The sequence below is a fragment of the Tiliqua scincoides genome, chromosome 1 (genome assembly GCF_035046505.1).
Source record: "Tiliqua scincoides isolate rTilSci1 chromosome 1, rTilSci1.hap2, whole genome shotgun sequence".
In the NCBI taxonomy this organism is placed as follows: Eukaryota; Metazoa; Chordata; class Lepidosauria; order Squamata; family Scincidae; genus Tiliqua; species Tiliqua scincoides.
The window spans coordinates 261,288,673-261,309,002 of record NC_089821.1 but is presented as its reverse complement, the minus strand read 5'-3'; the positions used below and the strand labels follow the sequence as shown (position 1 = coordinate 261,309,002).

At 43.9% G+C, this 20,330-nt stretch overlaps 1 protein-coding gene across 4 annotated transcripts in view; it reads right to left on the bottom strand.

Moving 5' to 3' along the window:
• CAMKMT (calmodulin-lysine N-methyltransferase) overlaps window positions 1-20,330 on the bottom strand; it is a 360,603-nt gene that overhangs the window by 73,995 nt on the left and 266,278 nt on the right. For all 4 annotated transcript variants that reach the window (XM_066611803.1, XM_066611802.1, XM_066611805.1 and 1 more), the window contains exon 4: window positions 8,915-8,975. In XM_066611803.1, the coding sequence (XP_066467900.1) occupies window positions 8,915-8,975 (61 nt within the window). The remainder of the gene's footprint in view (window positions 1-8,914; window positions 8,976-20,330) is intronic.

The following is a 20,330-nucleotide window of genomic DNA, read 5'->3' as shown; positions in this document are numbered from 1 at the left end:
TGGATGAAATTCTGCATCAAATGCTATATAACATAATGGTATTATTCCTAAAAGCAATGATTTCCAGAATTTTGGTCACTAGGGTGACACCCCCCCCCCCCGAATGTCTAATTGACCTGTTCTGAGTTAAGGCAGTGGTTCTCAAACCTTTAACATTGGGACCCTTTTTTAGAATGACAATCTGCCCAGGACCCACTGGATGTGATGTCTTGGCTGGAAGTGACATCATCAAGCACAATAAAATAATTATTAATAATTAAATTAAAGAAAAACAGATAAATAAGGGGAAGCCATCCCTGTTCCACCAAGTGAATTTTCTCTGTAGCCTGCCTGCAAGAACACCGCCCACACACAAAAATATCTGTGAGATTTTCAGCCCTCCCCAGTGCCCAGTTCAGTGTAAATTTTTATATTTCAAGCATAGCACCATCAGGACTCACCTGGCTTTACAAGTCTAAAAACAAATAAAATGGACCTGACCAGCTGAAGCCTCTGTTTTATTCTTTGGGAGGTACTGCCTTCTGGAACATTTGCTGAGCTCCACTTTCATCAGATTGGGACTGCGCAGCTAGCCTTGCATTCCCCTTTGCCTGACTTGACCAGGAGCCAAGGCACATTTGCTTACTCGTGAGTAAACGCGACTGTGTGGCTTACTTTCTCTTTCCATAGGGCTCAATACATTCATCTGCTTGGAGGGAAGGACTTTCTTTTTGGGTGTTTTTTGGAGACTGCTTTCATTGGATAGGAACCATTCTGGTGTCACTGGATTCCTCTCAGCCAGCCCTTTCTGATGAACTATGGCACATTCACCTACTCATGAATAAACGCACGCTTCTTTTTCTTCAGCCTTCAGAAACTGCACGCTTCAGTTTCTTTTTCCATAGGGTTCCATGCATTTTTTGTTTCTGGTTTTTTTGGCCATAACTTTTGGTGGAAAGGAGATATTTCAATCTGATTTTTTGCATTGCATTCTGCTGGAAATTCCGCATCCAACAGTATATAGCATTATGGGGTTACTCCTAACCTTTGTGATGTTTGCGATGTTGGGGCATTTGTGGTGTCATCCCCCAAAGGTTGGTACCCGGGGCGGACTGCCCCCCGCTAGCTGCGCCACTGACTTTACTCACAAAGAGCTGCATGTGGCAAATAATGTTAATTTTCCTATTTCGATCAGCAAAGCCTCCACTTGAAAGGTCTTGACAATACTCCTCTGAACTTCAGGAAAATTAAAGAAAGAATACTTCTTCCTATAAAAAGGATTGATATGCCACACAGGCACGATAATTTGAAACATGGAAGGCAAATGCCAGCTGAAGAATAAAATTTGTGAGCAAACGCATCAATTTTTTTCTATTCTTCTTATTACTTAGGCCTGTGATAGATGAGGTAGGAAGGAATGGTAAGACTGTTTCATCCTTTGAGAATGATCCATGATGAACAAATTGGAAGCCAGCTGTTTAGAGAGAAAAGCTGTTCTTGCATTTCTCCATGTTGCCCAGGTACAGAGATGCAGTACATATTCAAAGAGGATTATTGATGAATTCTTAGTCACCTACCAGATTTCTAGAAGCAAAGGAAGATCATAAGAATTGCTGTTACAGAAGAAGGTTTGCTGAACTCTGAATTTGAGTAACTGCACCACATGTAATATTTGTTTGGAGCAGATGAAACCACAAAGCTGCGGGTTTAGTATTGCCTAACACATAACTAATAGCCCAGTCCTAAGCAGGGTCAGCACCAGCGGTCCACGCACTGCCCAGCAACCGCTATTGTACGAATGTATTGAGGCACTTTGCTGCTGGTGGGGAGTTAGTGTTGGGCCTCTGTGCTGGCAGGACATGGCGAACTGCCATCATCATTCATTTATTACGGTCAGTGACCAGTACATTAAATACATAAAATACAAAACCGTACACTTAAAAAACATTACACAAGGAGTAAAAATTCAATTAAAACATCGAGCTAAAAAATCTCATTCTTCAATAAACCCAAACCCAACCCCCATTCTCAGAGGCAACTATCCATTGTAGGCAGCAACTCTACTAAATTCAGTCCACTTTCAATATCAATGTCCTAATGCGCATCGCTGAAGCAAAAAATTTCGCAACATTAAAAGTAATACCTGGATTTGCACCAGACAGCAACAAATTCATATATTGTCGTTGTGTACATCCCATAAAATGGGTCAGCAATGGTATAATAAGACTTTCACGAATGTCCCTATAAAAGGAACAATGAAAAAGTACATGTTTGATAGTTTCAACATCTTCTGATCTGCCAAGTATCCTCGCCATTTGGGGAGGCTTCTTGGGTCAGGGGGAAAATGGGAAGGGAGCAGAATGAGGCAAGGACAGGCTGGAGGGTGGATCAAGTCCAGGAGGCGGGCACAGATGGCAAGTAGAGGCTGCTGCCAAATCCAATCCCCACTCTGGAGCCACAGAGCCCTACATTTACAGGTGTGCACCCCTTAGTGACCTACTGGCTTATGCCAAGATCACATATGCGATGACCACGTGTGGTCATGCAGTTGTAGGGGGCGCACACCCCCACCCTCACCTCTGGAGGGTTGTCTGAGCCTCCTAGAGGCAGCACACGAAAAGAAATTGCCCCTCTTGCATGATTTCCGTCTTCCTCCATGAAACCGGAAGTCACACGAGAGCCGCGATTTCCCTCAATCTGAGCCTCACAGAGGCAGTGCTTGGATGTGCAAGGCCTCTGAGAGGCTCAGACAACCCTCCAGAGGAGAGGGGAGCGGAGCATACCTTTCCCTACAGAGGGCTGAGATTGCGTCAAGCACCACTTGATGATGGGGATTGCAGTCTCGATCCCCATCGTTAACTGGTGTACAACTGTATTGGGCAGGATATATATATGTGGGCAGGAAGTCTGGCTCAGTTGGTAGAGCTGCTGCCTTGTATGCCTGAAGATCTGAGGCTGCCAGTTCGAAACAACCGGAAGTATCTGAGAACTGACCACATGCTGATATACTGATGAGCAGACCCTCAGTGGCAGAGAGGAGTTGCCGTCAAGTGGAGCATGGGAGGCAAAGGGCCAGAGAGAGACCAGACCGGGAAGGAATCCAGCCAGAACGAGGAGTTCTATGGAAGACTAGAACTATTCAATTGTAAAAATCCCTACAGGGGTTTAGAACAGCCTGCCTATGTAAACTGCCTTGGATTAAAGTCTGAGGAGAAATCTGATGACCAAAGAAAGGTGGTATATAAATACCTGTATAAATAAATAAATATTTGATTTTTGTACCACTTTTCTAAAAACTCAAAGCAGTGTACAACAAAACATAAATACACCAGAATATTAAAACAAAAACAATTTTAAAACAACAATAAAAGAACAGATAAAATAATGTATAGCAGCATAAAAGTTAAGGGGTCTCTAGGGAATACCTTCCTCCCCAAAGGCCAAGGGGAACGAATGGGTCTTCAAACCCCATGAGAAACCATATAATGAAGAGGCTGTTCTCAGATCTTCTGGCAGCTGGTTCCAAAGGTATAGTAGCACAACTGAGAAGTTCTTACACCATGCCACAATCCCCCTGGCTTCAGATGGTGGTGGTATCCTGAGAAGGGCCCTCTCTGATGACCGCAAGGGATGTGCAGGAATATATGGGTGAAGGCAGTCCTTGAGATATCTCGGGCATATGTCGTATAGGGTTTTAAAGTTCATCACCAACACGTTGAATTGGGCTTGGAAAGGAATGGGCAGCCAGTGTAGCCACCGGTATAGCAGATTCCGCATGCCGAGCCCCATGACCAACCAACATACTGCATTCTGCACTAACTGCAACTTCTAACCAAGATATCACTATAGCATGGGCCACTGTCACCAGAACTGATTGACACAGGCACAGCTTCAGCTGATGCACTAGCTGAATATGGGCAAAAGCCCCCCTGGCCATAGATACCACCTGAGCATCCAGGGACAGCTGTGGGTCCAGGAGGAGTCCCAGGCTATGAGCCTGCTCTTTCAGAGAGAGTCAACCAAGGCAACATAGGCCATCTCTGTTCTGTAGCCCGGCCTGAAGCCAGGCTGAAAGAGGTCCAGATAATCATGGCCTCCTCAGTTCTGTGCCAGGTGAAAAGCTGATGCAGATCCAAGTAGACCCATCTTGGCCACTGGGGCTCAACATTAGGTAAGGGAACCAATGATCCCTTACCCTAAGGAGATTTCTGATCGCTTCCCTGGCCACACAGGATACAGCAGTGGCCATTTCAACACTGCTGTACTGCATGGCGCTGCCAGCCAATAGGATTGGGCTCTTAGTTAGGCTGCCAATGCTCAGTTTACTTCATCAGATGAAGGCCCATTCTCCAAACCAGAGTCTGACTCTCCTACAGAGATTTAGGTATCCTTGGTAGTGCTGCCTTTGGTGGCATCAAAGGAGGCTCAGGCATATTTGGAACTGCTGAACATTAGGCAGCTTGTCTTGTCTATGGAAATGTGCCTTCAGTCAGTAACACAGACAGGATCACAGTTAAAATGGTTCACAGTTGTCGAGTCAGAAAACACTCCACAGATCACGATGCATAGTCCGCATTGCATAGATGCTACAGATGCCAAAACACTGGCCATAATGGGTAAGAATGTCAACACTACATTATAGCAATACCTTGCACTTTGGTGAGGGACCAGAGCAAGGATGAAAGTAAAAAATGGATGAATGTCAAAGCAAAGCCTTATTTAGCTTGCAAATTTATTTTGGACAGTGAAAAACAAAGAACTATATAACATATGGAAATGTGTGTGAAAGCTAAACAAACAGAAATCAATAAAAATAAACATAAGAACATTAACATAATGAAAGGTTGAATGGAATATGGATGAAATTTGAAATGTGGTTATAACCGAAGGCGGTTGAAAGAGCAATAAAATAAAATAAAATAAAATAAAATTAAAAAGAAAATAAAAGAAAAAAGAAAAATAAAATCAAGTGGATGAAATTCAAGGTATGCCCGTATCACTTAATGACAGCTGGAGGAGCAACAGCATGTGAGCTACACTTGTGTAATAACAGTAAGGGAGAGTGTAAGAGTGTAAACATTGACCTCCACCAGTAGGGGGAATTTGCTGTAGTCTGGCGGGTTGTTCTCTCTTACTTTTACTAGACCACTGGTTTGACTTCTTTTTGTGTGTTGTTTCTGCCGAGAGTAACAATGAGTGTATTTTGCTTTGTTTAAGTAAAGATCTTAACTAAAGTTAATCCGTCAGTTTTACAGGCACCACTGTCACATGAGGCATGTGCAGAGAGACTTACTGTCTGTATTCAAAAGGAGAGCAGCAGCAGCAGCAGCAGCTATGTAGCTGGAGCCCTAGAATATTCTGGAGACGTTCTGTGCAATTCAGAAACAGATTGTGACTATGAAGAAAAGCCAAATATATACCCCTGAGGAAAGTCACATGCAGTACGATACAGAGAGGGAAGGACAGCCTCCACTCCTGCCTCCTTCCTGTGACACATATGACCACGCTGATAGACTGAAATGCAACTGATAAAAATTAATTCAGGCAAAAAAAATTTGCCTGAATTAATAAATACACAGGCATGCCCCCACATCCAAGGAAGTTCTGTTCCATAGACACACACACTGTGGATATGGAAACCATGGGTGCAGGGGACATTTGTCTCTGCTGCTCCCCCCTCCTTGCATGACCATCAACGTGATTTAGATGCTTACCCCAGTGAAAATGGTCTTGCTTAACCGGGTCACTATAAGCATACAAGCAGCCTGGATGCATCCTGGCAGCCTGGATGCTTAAAAAAAAAAAACTACATCAAGATTACCAGGATGTGTTAATCTTGATATTGTATGCTTATAGCAACCCTGTTAAGTAAGCCTCTAAATCATATTAATGGGCATGGTGGGGGGCAGATCCACAGATCTGGGGGCCTGCCTGTATTGATAATTGTGTGTACATTTAACAAATGGTTAGTAAAATTGCAATTAGGCGACTGTTAGGAGCGGTGGTTAAGCTTTGTGAAATTAGCCTTACATAAGCTAATCTCAGGTCCACCTCTGTGATGGAGAAAGTGCAATCAGAATCAGTCAATCATCAGAACAGGTTATTTAGTGAATATAAAGGTAACCTGTTTTTTCATATCAGTATGTATGGTGGCTCTTTCTAATAGACAGGAGGGGACAGTCCTACGCCCAGAAATCAGCTAACATGGTTGAAATATCTACAGTTGCCCTCAGAAGGGCAAAAGCATATACTACCCGCATGGTGGAAAGTTGAATTGCTGCTACAACAGCAACAGGCTGGAGCACTGGTTCCCAACCTATAGTCTGGGGACCGTAAGTGATCTGCGAGACCTTGAGAAGTGGTCTCTAAAGTCTCAGGAAAAAAAATTGCCTTTGATCACTTCCAGCATGCTCTCCCACCCACCACCAGAGTGTGCAGAGAATGAACTGTCCACAACCAGCAACAAAAGCAGCAACCCACAAATCTTCACTATAAATAATACATCTAATAAATCTAATTTAATTTAATTTTTTGTGTGAAGAGGTGGGGGTTGCAAGCAGGGCCCATGAGAGGGATACAAGGGGTACTTTGTACCTGAACCCAAAGTCAAAAAGGGGGCCCGGGAGCCAAAGGAGGGGGCCCAGAAGTTTCCTGGAATCTTACATATCTTACCCAGACTTGCTTCCCACGTGGGATACTGGGGGCTACCACAAGCCATACGTGCTGGGCTGAAGAATGTATACATGATGCTTCTTAACACAGTGTCACATCTGGGAGGAAACTAGCCTCCTACAGTAGCTTTTTGGCTTGTGGATCTGCTAACCATGAAGGAGTGTATCAAGGACACAGCTGCAGGACTACAGCTGCTACAGAAGTATGTTTTTGTATACAAAGGACACTTTCCATTCTAGCACAAGTTGAAATATTATGATCTAATTTTCTACAGTGATTTTCTATATTTAAAATTTTTAGAGACTTAGGAGTGTGTTTGGTTTTCCGTATTACTGTATCTAGCTTCCGACACTGTGTGGGCAGGTAGCCCACTTTAAGCTAATTAGCTCGCCTGTGTTCCCCAATAATGGATCTGCACTGCAGCACTTCTGGACCTCACTGCTGGACCCTGGACCCCAGGGTAGCTCGTCTGTTCAACCTGCAAAGGTCCTCCTTCCTCCCCTCCCCTGCCAGTAGCTTCTCCAGCCACCACAGTAACAACTTGCACAGTGGTTCCCAACTTGTGGTCCGGTGACCACAGGTGGCCCGCAAGTCCCTGAGAAGTGGTCCATGAGGTATCAAGAAAAAAAATCACTTTTGATCACTTTTCTGAGCAAGCAGTTCCCCATGGACCACCAGAAAGGGTGGAGAACTTACTGCCTGCAGTTACTGCTGTCAGCTAAAGCAGCAAACCATGAATCTTCTCTATAAATACTGTAATAAATCTCTAATAAATCTTTTCTAATTACAGGCAGCTCATGCTATCTGTGGGTTAGGTACCAGCGAACCTCTTCATCCGTGGGTCCCAGAACCTATGGTGTGGGCCAACCTGGAGCCTCCGTAGGTGAAAGGAGCTGTGCTAACTGGAACTCAGCTCAGACTGACCAGAGCTCCGCTCCAGTTGGGTTCAGGAGGGGAACTGCAGGTTTTGAATACCCATGGTTTTCCTTAATTGTGGGGGTTCCAGGAATGGAGCCCCCATGGATACTGAGGACTGCCTGTATTACAAATTTATGTGTATTTTTTGTTCACAGGGGTGGGAGGTTGCATGTAGTCCACTTGTGCATGTAGTCCACAATTCCAAGTTTTGCCTCAGAGGTCCATGACCTTCTAAAGGATGGGAACCACTGCTCTAGTAGCTGCAACTGTGCAGTACACACACTGCTAGTTAGAGCTCTGGGATTAACCCTATGCTTGCCTGCTAGGGGCCACTGACACCACACCCTATCTCCTCAAGGGATCTTGCACATTTCCATTACAGTGATCCATGGGCTCCTAAAGATTGGGAACCATTGAATCTTCTCAGTTCTTTAATTGCATCATGTTAGTGTAAGGAAGAGGTGTGGTGTAGGAGAGGCCAGAATTCAGTCCCCATGAACCTCACAGAGTGACACTAGCCTAGAGCTCTCTCTCAGTCTACCCTAACTAGCTCATGGGTAGTTGGGAGGATAACATAGAGGAGCACATTCCCTTCATGCCACAGTCATGTTTGTATCCCTTCGACACATCCCAAAAAATCAGTGAAAGGCAAGATGGAAAATGTTTGCAAAAATCAATCCTTTTAGTTCAGCTCTATCTCATGAATATGCAACATGCTCATGAACATGAATCTCAGAAAACATGCAAGGTCAATGAGAAAGATCTCATGTTCTTTCTCATTGATCTTCCATGTTTTCTGAGATTCTAATAAGCAAATTTATAATGAAACTGAGTCAGTTCCGTTTCTTGTTTTCTGCAATAATCTATATGGGGAGGATGGTGATGATGAGTAATTATAATGGTGCAAAACGGTACCGGGAGAAAAAGAAACACATGCAGGAAAAGTCAAAACCACTATGGTAACAAATCCTTGCTTTAAAAGTACAGCACACTTTCTCTGACAACCACTTTGCTGACTATATAAGTCAGAGCAAAGACTGCCTTTCTTTTTGCCTGACCTTCACAATCAGTGCTGATCGATTGGTGCCTCACTTTTGTTTCCCAAAAATCAAAGTGAAATAAAATGCCTTGAGTGGAAATCAAAAGTCTTTGACATATAGCAGAAAGCTTGCTGTGCAATATTAGTACCCCAAGGCAGCTCCAAATTCTCTGTTAAGAGCAACATGCTTTCACCTTGAACTTTTAAAAACTGAATCTGATGACTTAAATCATAGCAATCTTGACTATGCAGATATAATACAACAAATGAATTGGAAAATGTCTTTTATAGCTTTTTTTTTTTTACCTGAACATTTCATGGTGCTTGAGGCAGTAGTAAGCTAGCACTTCTTCAGAAGGCCAGATACCTAGAATAAAACAGAGTAACAGTCACTTTTGTATTACAGAATTTCTTAGAATTTGAAAATACATTTCTTAGATCTGCTGAAAGTTAACTTTCTCCATGTTTTTAAACACAGACCAAAAAGTAATAGCTAAGAAAGTGTGAGATGCAAAACTGAACATCTTTTCAATGATATAGCTAGGATTAATTGATTTTTCACAGTCCTGTTCCTTGTTTTGTAAGTTTGCTCTGCCCTGCATTTGAATCTTTTAGATTTTTATTGAACCTTCTAACATTTTCCCCTGAAACTGGATTATATACCATATTGTGCTAATTGGGAAACACACTGTCAAACTATGAAACTCTAGTTGAATGATCTTGAGTTTATCAGGATATCAGTTTATCTCAGATTCTTTTATCTCAGACTAACCTTTATGCAGTGGATAGAGAGACACTCTTTTCCCTCTCACATAATACCAGAACCAGGGGACATCCACTAAAGTTGAGTGTTGGGAGAGTTAGGACAGACAGGAGAAAATATTTATTCACCCAGCTTGTAATTAGTCTGTGGAACTCTTTGACACAGGAAGTAGTGATGGCATCTTGCCTAGATGCCTTTAAGAGGGGATTGGATAAATTTCTGGAGGAAAAGTTCATCACAGGTTACAAGTAATAGTAGGTATGTGCAAGCTCTTGATTTTAGAGGCAGGCTGTCTCTGATTGCCAGATGTAGGGGAGGGCACCGGGGCGCAGGTTGTGTCTGTTGTCTTATGTGCTCCCTGAAGCATTTGGTGGGCCACTGTGTGATACAGGAAGTTGGTCTAGATGTGCCTTTGGAATGATCCAGTGGGGCACTTCTTATATTCTTATTTGTTATGCAGTTAAAAAAGACACTTGGTGCTCCATGGAAGAAGGACATGGTTACAAATCTAAAACAAAGATATCTATCTGTATTGGATCACAAAATGCTGCCAGTATATCAGTTGTTCTCACACATTTAGCACCAGGACATTTAGCACCAGCACATTTAGAATGAGAATCTGTCAGGACCCACCGGAAGTGGTCATGACCAGAAGTGACATCATCAAGCAGGAAAATTCATAACAATCCTAGGCTGCAATCCTACCCACACTTACTCAGGAGTAAGTCCCATTTACTTGCATTGTTAGAGGAATATACATAGTAGCTTGTAAAAAGTACAGGTCTGTAACATTTCCCCAAGTGCAGTCACATACCATGGTAGCATCAAGTCTAATATATTAAAAATAAAATATTGAAATGAATGGGGACCCACCTGAAATTGGCTCATGACCCACCTAGTGGGTCCCAACCCACAGTTTGAGAAACACTGCTCTATATGTTTACTGGCATTATATAAAAGTATTGTATAGAATGCCTAGGTATTCTATAGCATGCTGAAAACTTCAAGATAATGTATAAAATAAAATAATCTGCACACATTTCCTAGGTATTCTGCATGTTACTGAGTTCATTGCCAGCACTGTGCGACACTAAGGTATTGCATATAATACTTTTCCAAAAGCATGGTATACATTCTATAGAATACCTGACCACCCCAGTCAGCCTCATAAATAGACAAGCCCTGAATACAATGACGACAACAATGGCCTACCTTACAGGGCTATACCACCCTTCTCATTCTACACAGGACCTACCACATTAAGGGGACAATCCTAACCAACTTTCCAGCACTGAGGTAAGAGCAATGCAACTCTGAGGTAAGGGAACAAACATTGCCTTATTTTGAAGAGTGTTCCGTGATTCCCCCCCCCCCCAACTTCAGGGTGCAGCACATGCCCCACTGGCTCAGCTATTCCAGTGCTGCAAAGTTGGTTAGGATTGTGCCCTAATGATGCTAACAAAACCTAAAAAGCAGTCATAGTAGCAGCAACTGTGTGGACCTTTTGAAATAAAGTAGATATCCATCATATCATAAAGGCTATTATTGTATGCTAAGGAATTCATTAGTCAGTGGTTGAACGCATGAGTCCTCTGGATCTTTCCAACTGCATGGATGAAAACAACCAGACAACCAATCTTGTGCATCAATAGGATGGTGCTAACTTTAAGCATTTGTTAGCTAAAGGGCAATCTTCATTAGCCATGGTATCATTAGGATTTAAATTATATCCTCTATGGCCTGCAGCCAGCAGAAAGGGATAATCCATACACAGTACTGCAGTATGTTAAATCAGAGTCAAATAATGGTAATGCTTTGTAGAAATTCCAAAGAAGGAAACAAAGTTCCATTAATTTCCCATCCTCACAGGGGTTTTTAATCATCTTTTCTTTTCCTCAAAAAAGAAAAGGATCATTCCTGCCAGACATCAGTAAAGATGATGGGACATTCTGATATTTTCATGTTGAGAAAAAGTTGTCTCACTGCCCCCTTTTGCCAAAACTATTCAGGAAGATAAGTGTGCAGGTGTATGTATACAGTGAGCCCTCTTTATCTGCTGGCTCAGCACCCACAAATGTCAAGCCCACAGCTCAGAGGGCATAACAGAAACCTAGTGGAATGCGGAGAATCAGTGGGATACCACAATCCCAGGCTATAAACTCTATAGGAGGGACAGGGAGGGTCATGTTGGAGGTGGGGTGGCTATCTGTGTTAAAGAAGGGGTGGAATCCAGCAAAGTAGAGATTGAAGGCAGATCCGACTCCACAACAGAATCGTTATGGGTTAAATTACCAAGCTCGAGGAGCAATGTAACACTGGGGGCACGCTATCATCATCCAGACTAAAAACCTGAAGGAGACCTTGAAATGAGGAAACAGAGATACAGGAAGCTGGACTACATGGGGCTTTGGCCTGAACCAGCGGGGCTCTTACATTCTTATGCCTCCTGGACATGAATGGAAGCCACTTCCTGTTCACACCTGCAATTTCTGATTGCATCTGGGAGGTGGTCTGAGGCCAGGGAAGGCTATTGACCCACTTCACAGGCCTCCCCGGTCACAGAACACCTCCTGGACGCAACCAGAAGTGGCTTCCAGTCGTGTCCACGAGGCCTTCTGTAGAGACCGGAAGGCCAGCACAACCTCTGGAGGTTGTGGCACCCCCCCCCCAGGTGTTTCCTTGAGGCACTGTGACCCTGGCCTTCCACAGATTTCATTACTGGGGGGGGGTATCACTGAACCAATCTCCCACAGATACTGAGGACCCACTCTATTTCTGTGTATGTTTGTAGGTAGGCAAATACCTATCTGGGAACTTCTCTCTGCAAGCACACAGCCAAAGTTTGAAAAGGAACTCTCATCTCAATTAAAATTTCTTGTGCAAATGCCCATCAACCTAAAATTCTTAGTCTAAAGGCCCATCCTATCCTTGACATACACCAGTATATCTCCACATATGCTGACAGAATGACAGCCCTGCCAGGGTAGAAGCCCACCCAACAATGGACACACCACAGAAGGTGTCACAATATCAAAAAAAACACCATGCTGATGTAGCTCAGATGCCAGTGCAACTCCACCTGTGGAGTGGCCAAAACAGAGGGAAGAACAGGGCATTGTGTGGGTGGGATGCATGAGAAACGAGGAGGCGTCATCATATACCATATTCAAACTCTTCTACAGACAGCAGATGCCAGAAAAATGTTATGCCAATGACTGAGCTGGCATAGGTAGGAGTAACCCCATAAGGCAGGGCTTTTCAAACTGGGGCGTCGTGACTGGGGCTTTTCAAACTGGGGCCCCAGCCTGTGGGCCCTGGCATGTTTCTCCTTAAGGGGCGGGGGCAGCCTGGAGGCAGGGAGGAGGCAGCAGCGCGAGCCCCAGGATTGTGCAGCTCAGGGGGGCTGCAGGGGCTTGAGTCCACTTAACCGAGCCTCCTGCAGCCTCCTGGGGGGTGCAGGGAGCCCTGCGCGACCTTCTGCAGAGCTCCCCACAGCTTTGAAAGCAAAAGCGGAGTGATTGCACTCCACCTCCGCTAAAGCGCGATTGCCTGTCCCCTGCCCCTGCTGCCTCCCCCCCGCAAGAACTTAGAGCAGCTCAAACTCTCCCTGAGAGTTTGAAAACTGCTGCCATAAAGAACAACGGGAACAGAAAATTGCACCTCCTGCCACCCCTCTGTCCTGTTCATTTTTCTACAATGGAGCATAGAATACAGACTATATTTGGTAGTTAATCACAGCACACCAGTCCCAGTACTAAAGGCCCTGCCGGGGAGACTACAGGTGTTTGACATGAAGGTTTACTTCTCAGGTCCCTCAAAGGGGAACTCTGGTTATGGGAATCATGGCGAAGGGCACTTGGTGCACAAAGAGAGCACTTTGCTCAAACAGGCTCTTGAACTTCACAACATGTATGGCAAGATATTTTGTTAATTCCTGTCTTCTACTGTGGCAAGCAGTGAACCAACTAGTGCAGCCAGATTCCATAGGCCAGGGGTGCCCAAACCCCAGCCCTGGGGCCACTTGCAGCCCTCGAGGCCTCTCAATGCAGCCCACAGGGAGCCCCTAGTCTCCAATGAGCCTCTGGCCCTCTGGAGATTTGTTGCAGCCTGCACTGGCCCGATGCAACTGCTCTCGGCATGAGGACAACTGTTTGATTTCTCACGAGCTGTGGGGTGAGGGCTTCCTCCACTGCTTGCTGTTTCACGTCTGTGATGCAGTAGCGGCAGCAAAGGAAAGGCCAGCCTTGCTTTGTGCAAGGCCTTTTATAGGCCTTGAGCTATTTCAAGCTCAATTTAATTCACATAAATTCATCTTTAATATATTCATTTTTGTAAACTTATGTAAATTTACTGAAATTTTAAATGTAAATTAATTCTTTTTTTCCCTGGCCCCCAACACAGTGTCAGAGAGATGTGGCTCTCCTACCAAAAACTTTGGACACCCCTGCCATAGGCAACTGTTACTTGGCTGTATGTTAGATAACTTGTAGTAGCGTAACAGCCCTGGTGGCTGCAGCATCCTCATTCAATTACATCTTGGGCTCTAAGAGAGGGGTACTCTCAGTAATCATGAGCTCCCTGTTCTCTGTTGCTATATGGTGAGCAGTGGCAAAGGCACAGGGGTGGGGAAAGACTACGAACAGCCATACCAATAGGTGCCAGTGATGCAGTAAAGGGCTGTATGTGGGTGCAGCTAGTTGGGCAGGCTGCTGCAGTATGTACCATGCGATTGCCCATGCAGTTCTCCTTCTGATAGGGCTATGTGCTACAACCTCCCAGTCAAGTGTGCCTGTTTGGGGTGGAGCAAGGTGGTCAATGCCAAATGGAGTGCTCTTTGTCTGTTGCTTGATGTGGCTGAGAGGTTAGCAACCAGCTGGTGGAGAGGCCAATGAGGATTCTACGTAGCCTGCTGCACAGCCACGCAGCGGAAATTGCTGACCCACACAGCTTCTGTCAGGGTGCTCCAGAGCTCAGCAATGATGTCATTGCTGAGCAGTCTGTTGCTAACCCTGCACAGCCAATATATATCACCACGTGCTCCCTGTAAAAACGACAGGGAACAGTGTTCTAGACCTGCTTCCCTCTCTTCTTTCGTCCCTGCCATAGATGTTTCCAGTCAGTCATGAAAGTGAGTACCTTCCTGGTAGGGGCAAGTCCCTTGGTTGGCCTTCTCACCTGACTCCCAATTTCTGCCAAGTGGAATTAGCCACCAGCACCATGCTTTGCCTGAATGTGGTTAGGACTAAGGTATATGCACCCTGGATGACTGTGGCCTGATCAAATGTGCCCCAGTCATTGGCATCCCTGGATCCCTTGGGGGGGGGGTCCCAGTCATTTGCCTCCCACTATAACTGGGCAACAAACTAAATGCAACTGGCCAACAAACCCATGTTATTTACTATAAGCCTCTTATCCTAGTCCTAATTTTAACTTTGCATTTTAAAAATTAAAAAGTAAATATATTATAAATATGCATACACTGGGACACAAATGGTACAGCTGCTGTACAAATGGTACAGGATGCAAAAAGAACTGATGCAAATGTTCAATGCTGGGGTGTATTTGACCAGGACACAGTTGTCCAGTATGCAATGGTTCTGTCACACTGGTCACCTCTTCCCCATAGCATGTAGTACACGCTTCATGGCAAGAGAAAGAATTGAGCCCTTATTTGCGAGTGTTCTTATTGAGAAATGGGATTTCCCATCTCCAATTTGAAGTGGTTTTGTCCATTTTACCAACTCAGGATACCCAAGTTAACCTATGATTGCCTAGGTTTGGCTGCCTGTACCAGCACAGTTGCACCAGTGCAAAGAAGCACTTTTGTGGTTCATATCTTAAGTAAGAGAAGTCACTTTGTCCACTGATGTTATCAAATGATTCTTCATATTTAGTGAAGATGTCACTAAATGTCACTAGATTACAGGAATTCAGAATCTCCTGTAATCTACTTCAGACTGAATTCCTTTATTAAATAAACTATTATTTCAACACTAACAGTTTTTCAGTTATGTTATAAAAGACAGGACTTCTCCTTTCTTTATAAAAGAAAGGAACTTTATAAAAGAAAGGAACTGTTATAAAAGACAGGAACTTCTCCTTTCTTTTAAATCAGAAACATTTAACCTTTGATGAGTCACTTAACCTTTCCCTTGGAGGCATAGTTTCTTGCCACCTGATGCAATACGAAGTTGGCACTCACCTCTATGTTGCTGCCATTATACTGTGGCTTATGCTATGACTGGGAAGATTGTGAGTTTGGTTTTCCATAGCAACGCAGCAACTCAATCTGCAGCAACTGGTTACACATACTGAACTTTCCCTTAGGACTTCAGAGGACCACCTTGGTATCAATTCCAGACATTGGCAGCTAAAGTACAGTAGTCAAAGGTCTTTCATAAACCTAGTTCTCAAGTATGGAAGCACATGGCGCTACCCACTAAAGCATTAAGCCAGCAGCAAGAATACCTTTGTTAATTTTAGTAAAAGGAAAAGCTTCTCTTGCTTGAACAGGTAGGTAATCCTCTTTGATGGCTTTCAAAACAGGAATAAGCTTAACAATCCATGTGGAGGAGTTTGCACTTTGACTTCTACTCCCTTGTACTGACCTATATTTTTTAATATGTAGAGTTGTAATACAGCTCCTGCCTGGGTTAATATCAACTTTCAGAGAAACACTATACAGTAATATAGTGTTTACAGTACAATAGTGCAATAATACTTTTTATTAATAGTAAAAGCAACAAAGATAATATTAAAATATATCTTGCTTTTCCCCAGCCAGATAGGGAGGCATTCACAGTTGCTGACTTGTTGAAAGCAGTACAGTAAGACTGCATAAAGGTTAATTCAGAACATACATGCAAAATCAATGACAAGCAGTACCACGGAAAAAGTTCTACAGAAGCAACACAAACAACAGCAAAGTAGCTCACCTTAACCAATAACAAAAATTAGGCCCCCAAAAGACAACATTTAAAAGTCTTCAGCTGATGCTGGAACAGCAACAAAGATGAGGACAACTCCACATTCTGTGTAAGGGAAGTTCACACCGGGCACCACCATAGTGGAGTTCTTTTCATGTGCCACAACCAAATGCAACACACAAGAAGGCCCTCTCACATTTGATCTTAATGGGCAGGCAGTTTAATAAAGTAGAAGTGATCCTTCAAGTATTCAGGCCCCAAATTATTTAGAGCAGCATTTCTCAAACTTTGAGGGAGCTTTACTCCCTCAGTAAGTCTGGGGGGGGGGGGCACCTAGGGCAGCAATGCAATTCCCAGGATCACATCACTGAGGGGGTGTTTTCCACTTTATGAAGGTAGGGCTGTAGCAGGTGCAGGGAGCCCTACATAGCACTCCCTGAGGCTTGAATCATTACTAAAAGTAGGTGCAAAGCACCTCCTGCAAAACAGAAGTGCTTTGCACCTGCTTTTACTGATGATTCCAAGCCTCAGGGAGGACTGCGCAGGGCTTCCCGCACCTCCTGCAGCCTTACCTACATAAAGTGGAAAGCACCCCCCTCACCCTCATAGGGCCCCAATCCTGGGGGTCACTTCCCTCCCTCTCCCCTACCCCTTAAAGGGACAGGGGAACCTTTACACGAACTGGAGGGTCGTGACTCACCAGTTTGAGAACCACTGGTTTAGGGGTTTAAAGGCTAGAACAGGTATCCTGAATTGCACCTGGAAGCATACCAGCAATTAATGAGAAGGGAATAGAATATCAGCACTAATACTACCCGTTTCCCAGGCTTGATCTGTCCCCCCCCCACCCCACCTCAATCTTCTCCCTGTTCATTCCCTACCGGTTCCACCCACCCCCTATCTCTCTCCCCTGATTTAAAAGTGCTGTGGGATGTGGATAAACTACTGGATGCCACAGCAGCCACTTGCAACAGTTCTGGCAGCATAAGGCCCTGGTAGGATTGGGCATAAGTTAAGCTTTTTAAAGTTCCATTGATTTCCATTGCAGATTTAAAAAATGCTCAAATCTTTGGTGTTAGAATAAGTATCTTCAAAAGGTTTCAACCAACATTTACTTGGTTGAATGTAGTGGCCCCAGTTCATGTTAATTCAGGTTACCTGCGATTAAGGGCTCAGTAGACAATATAAGTGAACATGGCATTCCCAACACCAATTCTGAGCTTTATATTTAATACTAATGCAGGGACTGTGGGGGCATTTGGAGGAATTGGATTGGCAGGTAGGGGGAGATGCTTATTTTTTTATTATTTACTGATTTTCACATGTAAATGTATTCCTGAATACTTTCTCCAAGTTGGGCTACAAAACCAGCAGTCCAATCCTATCGCCCCTCCTGGTTCAGCTGGTGCAGCCACACTGAAAAGGTGCACACTGTATTCAGTGGGGAGGGGATAGAGTGGGAGGCATTGGAAGGGAAAGAGGATTTAAGTCCCCTTACCCCCTCCATAAGCCTCCCACTCCACAGTGGGCCTCCTTGGAACTGCACCACTGATTTTGCTGCTGCAAGTCCAAAGAGAGACAAGGGGTGGGGAAGCAGCTGCCAAAGGGTATAGGACCAGTGTGCACCATTACTGCAGGATCCACCCTTTCCTGCAGTCTCCCTCCCCTGTGCCTCCTCCCTCCCCACCCCATTTCACCCTCCCCCACTCCTTCCCTGCTGGTTTACCTGCTCTGGCAGGTGGCCAGCATTCCAATAACATGTGCTCAGCTCTCCAGCAGCACACTGCTCAACAGGCTGATAGAGTGCTCTTTACAGCAGCTTTGCAGCAGCTGCAGTAGCAGAACACACATTATACCTGCTGGGCAACCCCTATAGGATTGCATGGGTGGTGCGAGGGAATAGCCTAGGAAAGACATTTGCAGAGAGAATCACAAAACACAATGGGCCTGATTGGACTACTAGTCTTTCATTGTGAGGAAGTAGCATAACTGTGCACATCTTCCCCACTCCATGTGTTTGCTCACTATCACCTAAATGTACAGGGGAAAGTTTGTTTGAACTTCTCTCACATGGGTTACAGTTAGCAAACATGCCAGGGGAAGGAGGAGGTGTATGCTGTCACACACTTTTCCCATATGATAAAAGGGGATTGGTGAACCCTGATCACCTGAATAGACCAGAGAAGGATTACGATTTCACACCCCTTCCTTTCACTTGCTGATCATTTTGTTTCTAACCAATCTCTTCTTCCCCATTATTTCATCAAGCATAGAATAGGTATTTGCTGAGAAAATGCCCAGTTTCTTCCTAGCAAGAATAAGTTACTTCAATTGAACTTAAAACATAATTAACTTTGGGGCCATTCTGTATTTCAGTTTTATTGCACTGAAGCAATAAATTCTTCAGTGATACTTAAAGAAACAACAAAAGCATCTTTAAAAGTTACATGTATCAAGCGGCTAGGCATGTATAAAGGAAGAAAATAAAACCCAGAATCAATTAAAAAACAATTTTAAAAAAGAATAAAATATTCAGTGAAAACCTCATAGTATAATTGAATAGACACATACAAATGGAAAACTCTTTTTTTATCCAGGCATTTCATGCCCATACCATTCTATACAGCAGCCAAGCTCTTTGCCTCACACAACTTCACTCATATAATTTCCTCTTTTCCCCAGTGTCTGATATTCCAATTACATGATCCTGTTAGATGACTATAGTACATAGGCATGCATATGGCATAAATAGGAATGGCACAAAACCTTGTGTATGAGCAGGTACAGTGACTGTTACATTTCAGGCAAAAAAGACATACGGCACACACTCACATATAAGTCAATCTCACAGATAAGTCGAGGGCAGGATTTGAGCCACAAATCATGAAATGTTCTTTGACCCTCAGATAAGTCAGGGGTTAAACTTAGGGGTGTCTGACTATAAAAAAATAAAAGGGGATGGACAAACTTCTGGAGGAAAAATCCATTATGGGTTACAAGCCATGAAGTGTATGTGCAACCTCCTGATTTCAGAAACGGGCTATGTCAGATGCAAGGGAGGGCACAAGGATGCAGGTCTCTTGTTATCTGGTGTGCTCCCTGGGGCACTTGGTGGGCCACTGCGAGATACAGGAAGCTGGACTAGATGGGCCTATGGCCTGATCCAGCGGGGTTGTTCTTATGTTCTTAAGTTTTGTCTGATTTTTACCAGATCCTGAAAAATAACCTACTAGTAATTGGCACATAAGAACTGTATAGTCTCTAATTCAGTGATTTTCAATCTTTTTCATCTCACAGCACACTGACAAGGCAATAAAATTGTGAAGGCACACTATCAGTCTTTTGACAGTTGTCAGGGCACATGCTGCTGGTGGACCGTTCACATCCCTCAATGGCCCTGTGAATAAATATTTATTTAATAAATAAATTTGCCCAACTCCCATGGCACACCTGTGGGCCACAGCACACTGGTTGAAAAATCACTGCTCTAATTTATTAAAAATATAGTAAGATCATAAGATAAATTTTTATTTTTTAACTTTTTAAATTCTGGTTCTCACAACCTTTTTGCAAACACTATCAGAGTAAGTGCACTGTTAACAACATACCAGCAGAACAGTGGTTCCCAGCCTGCGGTACACGTACCCCCAGGGGCACTCAACAGGAGCTTTAGGGGTACTTGAAAAAGAATGGAATAGTGGCAGAAAAAGGCAACAGTGCTCCAGAATGCCTTACAGAGCCAGCAAGGCAGGAAGGGAGGGAGGTAGATAGCTGGCTATGAAAGCCCCACCAATAGCTAGGTTGTGGTCATCAATTCATATATGAATCCGTGATTGAAAACCAGTAAAAAAACTGTAAACACACAGTAAAAAAACTGAAACAACATGGAAAGTGATCAATCACCAAGAATTTCTCAGGACACTTGGTGCAAAACAGTGAAAAGGCATAGTCTTCAGTTCTTCAAACAAATAGAAAGAGAAAATACTGTGTTGAATACATGAAGTTTGGGTTTTCATTAGAGGAGATGAGGGCT